Here is an 11,770-nt window from a genome sequence, read left to right as displayed (position 1 = left end):
TCGTTCAATGGGGTTTTATAATATTTTATTTAGCCGGTTGTTCTGTCGTTGAATGTTGTATTTTATATTTCAAGTTTCCGTTGGATTTATTTAATGTCGTTTTAAGATTTAATTTCATTCTTAATCTCTGATTAGTTAATGATTCCGGGTTGGGTCACTACAAGCATGGTCAGTAGGCTTGGAACCTAGACGGGACTTCTAGGACTGCCTTAGTAAGGTACGTAAGTACTGACTGAGATTGCCAACAGGTATGCATGCTTATATGTTGCATTTATGTGCCATGTTTTGAATTTTATTGAATGGATTATTTATGCAACATTTTCATATCATATTGTGTATGTACATCTTTTGAGATGATCCAGTAGGGTCGCTCAGCCCTGTTTGGACGTTTATGCCGAAGGCCCCGTACACTGATGGGTTTAGCCGGGACTGACATCGAGGGATCCCAGGTCCACGTCCACTTTGTTATGAGTGGTTGCGCACAGTGGTTTGACTCCCTGTTGTGACGAGCTCATATCCTAAACGCCAGTCTGAGCAGTTTGGATACAGTTATCCTAGATACGGATACCCAAACATTTCATCATGCATGCATCATGTATGTATGTTTACCCGTACTAGAGTATTGGGCTTTAGAGCTCACGTCCAGTGTTTTCTGTTTTCTGGACACCCCATTCGACGGGGCAGTTGCAGTTGCAGGTGCAGGTACTACGCCCAGGGATTTGGAGTAGTCAGTGACCAGGAAGAGACAACAGAATTAGCAGTAAGATTTATCGTTATTAAGATTAATTCGATTGGGTTGTATTTATCTAATTTGTTTAACCGGTTGTATTCTGTCGGTCCAGTATTTATTTGGGCTTTCATAGCATATGTTTGAATATGTTAAATTGCATGATTAATTAAGCATCAATCTCTGATTAGTAGTGGATCAAGTTTGGGTCGCTACACTTAGAGGTCCTCGCCGTCAGTCGGGTACACATCCTCATGTCTAACATCATACTCACCGGCATGCCATTTAAATCTAATGATCCTAGAGGCTCAGCATGCTCTACTTATTAATAACGAATACCATATACTAAAATCGCATACAAGAACATATCATATAAAAATATCATGATGCATCCTATGAATGCATGATCGTAAAAATATTTGCATAATGCAAAATCATAACCATAACATCATCATAATCTTGATCTAATACATAACATAAATACATAACATGATCATGGCATGACATAATCAAAAAATAATTTTCCAGTTGATCATATCAGTGATGTGTGATCATAAACATAAGCGATAGATCAATCTAAAAATCAACGTACATGGTGGCGAGGTTCACCGAACGTATGAGTATTCCCTATGCCTCCTATGCCACTTCACCCAACCTTTAGAGTTAGTGGTCGCGCACAGTGGTTTGACTCCCCATTGTGACGAGCTCATATCCTAGACGCCATTCTGAGCAGTTTGGATACAGTTATCCTAGATACGGATACCCGGACATTTCATCATGCATGCATCATGTATGTATGTTTACCCGTACTAGCATATTGGGCTTTATAGCTCACGTCCAGTGTTTTCTGTTTTCTGGGAACTTCCTTCGACGGGACAGTTGCAGGTGCAGGTACTGCGCCTAGGGACTTGGAGTAGTCAGTGACTAGGAAGAGACAACAGAATTAGCTATAAGATTTATCGTTATTAAGATTAATTCGATTGGGTTGTATTTATCTAATTTGTTGAACCGGTTGTATTCTGTCGGTCCAGTATTTATTTGGATTTTCGTAGCATATGTTTGAATATGTTAAATTGCATGCTTAATTAAGCATCAATCTCTGATTAGTAGTGGATCAAGTTTGGGTCGCTACACTTAGAGGTCCTCGCCGCCAGTCGGGTCCACATCCTCATGTCTAACATCATACTCACCGGCATGCCATTTAAATCTAATGAGCCTAGAGGCTCAGCATGCACTACTCATTAATAACGAATACCATATACTAAAATCGCATACAAACACATATCATATAAAAATATCATGATGCATCTTATGAATGCATGATCGTAAAAACATTTGCATAATGCAAAATCATAACCATAACATCATCATAATCTTGATCTAATACATAACATAAATACATAACATGATCATGGCATGACATAATCAAAAAATCATTTTCTAGTGGATCATATTAGTGAAGTGTGATCATAAACATAATCGATTGATCAATCTAAAAACCAACGTACATGGCGGCGACATTCACCGAACGTATGGGATTCCCTACGCCTCCTATGTCACTTCACCCAACCTTTGAAGATCCATAGGCTCATAAACATAAGTGGAGAGGTCATCGGGCCTAGTATCCCGACCTCCAATCCCATGAGTGCCACAAATCACATCAACTTCCCAAAATATTTTCTATACATGCACATAATCTTAAAATAAAATACATGCATGAATCATGAGCTTAATATATCATTTTTCTTAAAATTCTTCCCGTAAATATATATTTAATTTATTTTCCATAAAATCATACTCATATCAAAATATACATATACATCTATTAATATATATATTTACGGATTATTTTACTTGTCACTGACGCGTTCGAGTTGCTGCCCCTTAACTAATGTCCATTAACTTAGACTGACCCATTAACACTTAGACTGTCCCATTAATACTCATCCTGGCCCATTAATACTTAAAATAACCCAATAATAATTTGATTGACCCAATAAAATACTTAACCCAACAAACTTAGCCCAGTTCTACTTAGCCCAACAAACTACTTAAGCCCATTTACACAATTTAATCCCAATTAAAACTTGGACTCCAAATTAAATTATCCGGGCCCGAATAAAATAACCCGGACCCAAAACCCAACTCACATGATCCAATTGACACTTTTCCCGACCCGAACATCCCTTGCCCGAGCCCTGCCCGGACTGCCCGACCCAAGCCAAGTAAGCCCTAACTAACTAGAACTCACGCACAGCCCCTACTAGAACCTCATGGCCACCCTGATCCGGCCACCCCTGGCCAAAGTCCCGCCGTCAGGACCACCCCTAGGTCTTGCCGGACCACCTTGGAGTGGCCATGGCTCGAGCCATGGCTTGCATGGGTTGGTCGTGAGGGACAAACACAACCCAAAACTCAACTCGCCTACAGCCTGTGCAGCTTTACTCCATCTGTTCGTTCTCCTAGCTCCGGCCACCCTTGGCCGGAGCCTCGCTGGCAGGACCACCCCAAGGTCCTATCGGGCCTCCTAGACCAGACCACAAACTGAGCCATGGCATGCATGGCTTGACCGTGGCCATTAAACCCATGCCCTGCGCAACGTCCCCTGCACATAAAACCATCAAAAAATTCTCGGCCACCCTTTCTTAGCCACTTTCGGGCTGAGCTCTGCCAAGAAACCAACCCCTAAGGGACCTAGCCCAACCACCGTACCCAGGGCAGAAGCTGCTTGAGCTAGTCGTGAGCTAGAAACACCCCAAACCAAGCCACAATGCATAAAAAGATAAAAAGGTGCATGATATCTTAAATCTTGATCTCCAAATCCACATAAAAATGCAACCACACGATTTTAAAAACTAAAACAAAGGCTATGTCGATTTAAATAGGTGAGCAAAGAAGATACAACATGCCTTCATCAAGAAACGAGAGATACGGGTGCGAAAAACGCGGCGGGATGATCGGAACTTCAAAAATCTTGAGATTTTCTTCAAAAATTTGTGAGGTGTGTGCAAGGTGTGGGACGGAAGTCAGCTAAAAGCTTGAGCTCCAAGAAAAATGTGTATCGTGGAAAGGATGAAGAAGGGAATGAGATGTATGAGTGCTTACTTTTGGGTTTAAATATAAATGGGCTTAGGGCCGTACTTATTAATTGGCAATGAGGCCTTAAAATAAAATAGAACTAGCCCAACATGACATTTTGGACAATAAATACCTCTAAATTTTTGTAACAAGTGAAGGTCCAAATTCGAAAGTGCCCTAAAAACCTTTAAAATGACCTAGTAAAGTGAAAAATGAGCTTTTAAACCTATATATATAAAACCTACACATTTCTATAAATTAAATCTAAAAATAATTAGTTTGGGCTCTTAAAAACCATAGATATAAATTTCGATAAAAACTTTTATCTCGTTCAACCACAGTCCCGTCTATGCGCTCGTAAATCGACTTTTCTATGAAAATTCATAATTCTCAAAATACTCGGGTTAAATGTCCACTAAATTTAAGATTTGATTTACATATATTGGTTTTTATTTTAACTATTTTGGTCCAAATTTTTTGTATGTCAATAGACATGTAGAAATTTCTAATGGCACATCAATAATTTGTGGTTTCATTTTACTATTAATTCTAAAAAAATTAAATTTAGTGAACAAAGAGCAATCTTTAGATACGTGTTGGACCTAGGGCCGGATCTAGGATTGTAACTTTGAGGGGGCCGCATACTAGGTGATGGCAGTGTCCGAAATGACAGAGCTACCAATTTTCAGCAAGGGTCGTCATTTTTCGTTCCTACCAATTTTCAGCGAGGGTCGTCATTTTTCGTTCCTTCAGAATTGTGGTATGTGCGTTAATTTCCTAAAACTTTAGTCATTTACACTTTATTTTAAAATTTAATATAAAATCCTGAAATATTGTTATTTTTATTAATTTTCTAAATTTTTTCAATACGAAAAGAATGATTGAAAATAAAATTTAAAAATTTAAGTTTTAGTTTATGGAAGATGTCACACATAACGTTAATACACAAAAAAAAAAAAAAAAGTTTCAGTAACCTAAATAAATGCTAGTTCAATAATAGAGATTAAAATTGGTCAAAAAAATTTATACAATTAACAACTAATTAACCCGCTAGACTCAATAAAAGCAAATAAATTTTATTTAAAAAATTGAAAATGAAGTACAAACCGCAATGGATTAACCTAAATATACAATTTAAAATGTAGGTGTGGAAATTCAACCTGCACCTTTTCCAAATTTCAACTACCTAACCAACTAGGCTACACATATCTAACTAGTAGAATATATTAACTATATATATATATATAATAAACAAAAAAATACATATATCATACTAAGACTTCTAAAAATTTTTGGGGGGCCACATCACACGGTATATCCGCCCCTAATTGGACCAAAATGGAAATTAATGCAAGTTAATGAATAAAAAAAATAGTTTTTCTAGAGACAAATCCCTAATCAAGCGGCACCAACTCATGGTTCTTGTTCTTGTGACGAAGTACTTTTTTTGTGTTTTTAATAACAAGTTCCTTGTATGATTATTTGTTTAAGAGGTTGTCCGTTCACCAAAAACGAGTAGTATTTAAAAATGATTATTGTTTTGTTTCTGTTAAATATTTAATTGACAATAATTAATCAAATGGATCGACTACTAACGCAAATTTTTATTGGATTTAATGAAGTGCTAGTTACTCTAAGGATCCGGAGAATTTGTATTTTAAATCTTACTACTAGTTCTATTATTATCGGAAGGCGGCCTTATTTTTCTTTTTTTTGAGCAAGGGAAGTCAACTTTTATATTATAATAAATTTTTTTCTTTTCAGTAATTACTCATAATAAAATATACATTTATTTAAAATAATTTGATCTTGTTCTAATTAGGAAGTGTTTTGCAGAGCTTTTCTTAATTAAAAGTGATTCTAGTAGAGATTATTTTGAAGTTGATGAGAAGCTAAAGTAGGGAGTGTTTGAAAATAGAAGTTGAAAGCTAATACAAGCTAAAGTTTAGTGTTTGAAGAATAATTGCTTCCAAGCTTAATTTTTTTAACTAAATGACAATCATACACTTATTTGATTATTTAATTTTTTATACTCACACTATAAAAAATGAGTTTATATATTATTTTAAATTATGAATTTTGTATAAAAATATTTTATTTTTTATAAGATGAATACTTGAAAACATATATAAGATTAATAAAAATAAAAATATTAAAAATGAAAAAATTTGTATAAATATACAAGATATGTACAAAAATGTATGAAAATATTTATATTTAAATAAATGCTTGTAATAATGTAAAATTTTAAAAAAATATTTTTTTAAAGAATTCTTGTTATAATAATGTAAAATTAAAAAAATATTTTTTTAAAAAAATACTTGTAATAATAATATAAAATAAAAAAATATTTTTTTAAAAAAAATAAAATCATATGTAATATGATAAGTTTATTAAGGATATATATGTCAACTTGTAATTTTATATTTTAAACAAAAAAACAGAAACTAAAAAAAGCATCAAATTTTAGATTCTTGTTTTTGGATAAAAGTTGTAGAAGCTAAAGCAGAAATATTTAAAATTCACAAACACTCAAAAATACTTCTAAGCACCTAAAAACTAAAATACTTTGTAGAATCTCTACCAAACACTTCCTTGGTAGAAACTGATAACTGGTGTCTGGTGTACATAAAATATCGCCAATTATTGACTGGAATTTTCATTTCATTGTTTCTGGTAGGCGAGACGTGTACGAGTAATAGATAAAATTATATTTTTAATTATGTAACTTATATAATTTATATTTTTATTTTATTTTTTCAATCAATTCATGGTTTTCATGTATTAACTTCCAGTTTCTTTTGTCCATTTCAGTCTTTGATCTTCGGCCACAAGCATTCTAATCTAACAAGCACGTATATATATATATTTTGGAGTAGTACGCACTTTCTTAATTGCATGGTTTCCGCAAATACTAACGTAGAGTTATAAGCTGAGGATTTTTGTTTTTGGTGAAGAATATCCTAGCACATGAGACTTATTAGTTTAACGTGGACAGATTTTTAACATAATAAGTTATTTTTAAAAATATGTGAGTTATTTTATATTTTTGAAATATAATAAAGTTATTAATTATAGTTAACCAATCATAGTTGTTTTTTTTAAATTTTAGTAAAATATTTTTTTATTGAATTGAAAGGTGTATTGACCAAGGTATAGTTGCCCTACGGTTTATGATTTATGTGTGATATCCCTATCCCACATGGAAAAAATGAAAAAATTAAAATAAGTTTATAATTAATTATAATGGACTTCTATAGTAACTTGGGTTAATCATTTTCGTAAAGCGAGAACGAATACGAAATAATTGTTATAGGGACCCATTGTGTAGTTGGGCAGGCGCGGGCCTAGGCCCGGGGCATGACAGAATAGTATTAGAGAAGGCCACCAGCAGGAACCCTGAGAAATAAGTGTTATGCTGGGCAAAGTGCTACGTGCGTGGGGGGCACCTTTTGAACCTGTAGGACAAAGTGCTACATGACGGGAGCCACACCCCTCTAGATTTCCGGTGTTGTATCAGAGACGGTCATCAGCAAGAAGAAAAAAGTGTTATGCGGGGAAAAGTTGATATGAATTCTTAATGTATGGAAGACAAACACGACTATATTAAAATCGTACCATCAATCCAATAAACAAAAGAAATCAAGAAATTTGCCCAATCTTGAATCAAGTAAAATTTTTGGATTATTCATCTCTAGTTTACTTGAAACTAGCAACAAACAACCACGAAGAAAATAATTGATCACAACGAAACCTTTAGAAAACTTGTTTATGACAACCCACGAGGATAATCAATCGACAAACGCCACAAAGTATGAACTTTGATAAGTTTGATTTTGAATAAAGCACAAAGCTTCAATAAAAAAATTCTAGGGAAAATTTTATGTATTGAATAATAAAAAATCTTAAATCTTAAATTGTATTCAATAATGAATGTTTGTTGTATTTATAATACTACTAAAAAATAATAAAAGATATCGTAAAATATATCTAAAGATATAATAATATCTCCTAAAAGTTTTTTAGTAGAAATAAAAAACTCAAAAACAGCATAAAATACCAAAAATAAACTTAATATCTCGCTCACACACAAACACCTTCGGTGTGTGTAAAAGTACGTCGTGCGGGCGCTACATAGGACGGCGCGGGCGCGCCGCATCTTCGACTTTGACCTTCAGTTTCTTCACTTTCTTGACCTCCGATCCTTTGACCTCAATAAGGTTATAACATCCTCCAAATTGAATATCAAGTATTGCAACGCCCTTTTGTGAATTTATCATCAATGATTGAAGTGCTTCCTTGAATTTCTTCCCTCGTCCTCTCGTAATTGGTCCACGTGGCATTTCCAAGGAATCCTTAGTTACTTGATCAACATGCGAGCCATCCATGATCGCATCAAAAGTGCTACGTGCGTGGAAGCTAGTGTTATGCGGGAAAAAGTGCTACATGTGTGGAAGCCACCTCTTGAACCTATAGGAAAAAGTGTTACATGACAAGAGCCACCTCTTAAACACACAGAAGCCACCTCTAGATTGCGGGGCAAAGTGCTACGTGCATGGAAGCCACCTCTTGAACCTGTGGGGCAAAGTGCTACATGACAGGAGCCACCTCTTGAACCCGCAGAAGCCACCTCTAGACTGCGGGGCAAAGTGCTACGTGCGTGGAAGCCACCTTTTGAACCCGTGGGGCAAAGTGCTACATGACAGGAGCCACCTCTTGAACCTGCAGAAGCCACCTCTAGATTCCTGGTGCTGGTGGATAGAGTGGTCAGGTCGCGACGAGGACGTCGCGTTCTGAAAGAGAGGTGATTGTGATACACCTATCCCACATGGAAAATATGAAATATTTAAAATAAGTTTAGAATGAATTACAATGAAATTATATAGCAACTTGGGTTAATAATTTTTGTAAAGCAAGGACGAATAAGAAGTAGTTGCTATAGGGACCTATTGTGTAGTGGCGCAAGCGTGGACCTGAACCCGAGACATGACATTATGAAATAGTATAGTTTTAAAACTTAGTAAAAAAAATGTTTTTGAAATAATTTTATTGAATTTAAAGAAGGATTGTGTAATCTTTTTCGAGATTGTGACTAGCTAGTTGTGATTTATCAATGCTATATAGTAATATCATGTTATCTATACTTGTACAATAATATTGTATAAACCCCTATAAATCCAATTGCACCTTCGTATCTTTTGTATGGAACCATGTGCTTATACCAATTAAAAACAACAATTAAGATGAAACTTGGCTCATATGAATTCAAAACAAATAATATGAGATATATATGTCAATTAAAATGTTTTTTATTATTTTGAATTAAGATGTTCACACGATGTAACATAAAATGGATCAATAGTAGCACTCATGCTAGCTGTAACATAGACCAACATCAATGAAACTTACAAGACATGGTTGACAAATATTTCATATATATATTATTAAATCATGCACGCTCTAAACACGACTTCCTCTGAAAATTCAAGCCCCACAATACGCCTTTAGAGCATCGGATGATTTCAAACCCTCCGGGGTGTAAAAGAAATTAACGAACTCAAAATGATCATAGGGCTTGAACAGCAAAGGATGCTCTTCATCGACCATTTCTTGGGGGGCTTTGATAATATGACCTTTTTTTGATACCGAAAATAGTCCTACTGAATAACGAGCCACGCTTCCCTTCATCATAACCCTGTGGTGCGCAGAATGCATCCTTCCATTCGTCCATGCCTTTGTAATAAATTATATTACAAGGAAATTATTTTATCGTCCATACAGTTCGATTGATATATACTAATATATATATATATATATACACAATCCAAGCATTAAAGACGTTGGATCTTAATACAATAACTATGGATCGTGATAAAGCACGAAAGGAAAAGTAGTTGAAATGAATTTTGCATGGTGTGCACTTACGTAAAAAGCTTGTCCGATCATGACAATGAAAGAGTCCGGAGAAGGCTCCACGAGGATCCATTGTCCATCTTTTTTCTGCACTTCCAGTCCGTCCACCTCATTTTGATACAATATGGTCACCATGTTTTTATCTGTGTGCGCTGTTAAGCCAATCTCGGTTTCGTGGCTTTTGGGGGCATCATATTTCTGAACGCGGACCAGGTAATTTGTTGACTCTATGTGCTCATCTATATATTTTTCCAGCCCCAAGCTTTCGAGAACTAACTTACGCACAATTTGATCCAATTCAGCTAGTTTCTCCGTGAATGATCGAATACTCTTGCTACCAATCGTACGTCGAAAATTATGACACCAACAATTTTGGTGAAGAAATTAAATGGTTTACAATTAGGAGAAAAAACAAAATATATATAACTGAAGCCCACATAACGAATTAAGCTAAAACGATGAAGAATCAAACAGGGAGTATGTACAAGGGATTGGTATTCATGTAGAGGCGAGCAATATCAAAACATTACATGGATTACAGTTCCTTGACAAGAGAAACAATATACGAATTAATGTCTAAAAATATTTGAGTCTAATTCACTCATACTCAAAGTTACAATTTATGTTTCAAACCAAATCTTGGTATGGGAAATGATATATATATCTGAATAAAAAGATTTCCATTTGAATTTCAAAATATCTAATATAATGCAATCCGCTTAAGAAGAATTAGTAATTTTTAAATTTCCGATTCCTCCGTGTAAAGAAAATATTTATAAACTAAAGAAATTTGTCAATATTGTTTTGGATAACATGATACAAAATTATTAGTACGTTGGTACCTGAAATCAGGGTTTTCTTCAGACCACATAAGATTCGTGAATCTGTCGATGCTCCCATGTCCGAGTGCATCATCAATTCCCAAGCTTTCGTAAAGTGGCACGAGAGCATGCTGGCCGATGTATCCATGGTAATGCTTATTTGAGCTGTTGCGAAGTTTAGTCTGTAAAGGGAGCTCGAAAAGCTGCCTCGACCCTTGAATCACCGAGTCTCGGAGATCCCGAGGGATTTGATCGAATGTGGCCTCAAAGCAGCCGAATTCCTGCAGGGCGAACCGAACTTGGTTCTTCACAGATTCCCAGTTGGGGGATTTGCTTTCTTGTTTCAGTTGGGAGAAATCGATGATGGGAAGAAGCTGGATAGGTTCGGAGCCCATGTTTGCTTTTGACTATTGGATCTGTCGATTGATGTTGGAGGATGAAGAAAATAATATTTATCATCTGCGAGTACCTCTTTATTTATTTTAATTCTTTTATTCATAAACGTCATGTCAAAGTTCACTTCTTTTTTTTTTTTAATGAAATTTTGACTTCTATTAAGCGCATCATGTTATCTACACCAGATATAAACGTTCTCCCTGTCAAAAAAGATATAAACGTTCTCGGTGTATTTGCAATATTTTTCAGACTTACAAAAAAAAAAAACATATCCAAGGATCTAACATGCATGCACTACAAAAAAATTTCGACATTTGCGACGGTTTTAGCGTCGCAACTGTTAGATTATATTAAATTATATTATTATTATTAGGTTTTTTTATTTATTAGCTAATAAGAATAGAGTAGTCTTTTTATTGTTTGCTTGTATTTAATCTAACTATATAAACATCTTGTTGTGTAACTTTTATACACAATTTTTCATGATCTGGAAAACCTAGTTTTCTCTCCTTTAATTTCTACATGGTATCAAGGTCTCCATCTCTATGGATTTCGATCGTTTGATTGAAGGACTGTTAATCTCGTCCACAGCTTTCGCGGATCGTCCAGTTTTTCTCCGCTCTTCGTATTTTGATTAGTTTTTTTTCTTGTTCTCGCATCAACTTGGTTTTCTGCTTCCTAATTGGTTGTCCGTTCACACTGTTTGTTGTCACCATGGCTGGTCGTAAAGATGATTCTCTTCAATCGATTAGTGTCCAATTGGATGGAAAAAATTATTCGTATTGGGCCTATGTTATGAAGAATTTCTTGCGGGGAAAATCTATGTGGGGTTATG

The 11,770-nt window shown here is 35.1% G+C and overlaps 1 protein-coding gene across 1 annotated transcript; it reads right to left on the bottom strand.

The window, feature by feature from the left end:
- Positions 1–9,127: 9,127 nt before the first annotated feature.
- On the bottom strand, positions 9,128–10,947 carry LOC140866843 (probable 2-oxoglutarate-dependent dioxygenase AOP1). The gene is made up of 3 exons (XM_073271899.1): positions 10,561–10,947; positions 9,731–10,052; positions 9,128–9,538 (listed from the first exon to the last, which is right to left on the bottom strand). The coding sequence occupies exons 1-3, from the start codon at positions 10,932–10,934 to the stop codon at positions 9,290–9,292; spliced, it is 945 nt and encodes a 314-aa protein (XP_073128000.1). The 5' UTR covers positions 10,935–10,947; the 3' UTR covers positions 9,128–9,289.
- Between the last annotated feature and the right edge of the window lie 823 nt (positions 10,948–11,770).

This window comes from Henckelia pumila, chromosome 4 (genome assembly GCF_033568475.1).
Source record: "Henckelia pumila isolate YLH828 chromosome 4, ASM3356847v2, whole genome shotgun sequence".
Lineage (NCBI taxonomy): Eukaryota > Viridiplantae > Streptophyta > Magnoliopsida > Lamiales > Gesneriaceae > Henckelia > Henckelia pumila.
The sequence above is the reverse complement of the archived record's forward strand: the minus strand, read 5'-3'. Positions and strand labels throughout refer to the sequence as shown.

What these genes read in the sequence shown, in the direction of transcription:
- LOC140866843 (XM_073271899.1), bottom strand. Translation starts at nt 10,934, where the DNA reads ATGGGCTCCGAACCTATCCAGCTTCTTCCCATCATCGATTTCTCCCAA. An exon ending in GAAGAAAACCCTGATTTCAG is followed by an intron (nt 10,053 to 10,560) that starts GTACCAACGTAC and finishes TACGATTGGTAG; the next exon opens with CAAGAGTATTCGATCATTCA. An exon ending in TGATCGGACAAGCTTTTTAC is followed by an intron (nt 9,539 to 9,730) that starts GTAAGTGCACAC and finishes TTTATTACAAAG; the next exon opens with GCATGGACGAATGGAAGGAT.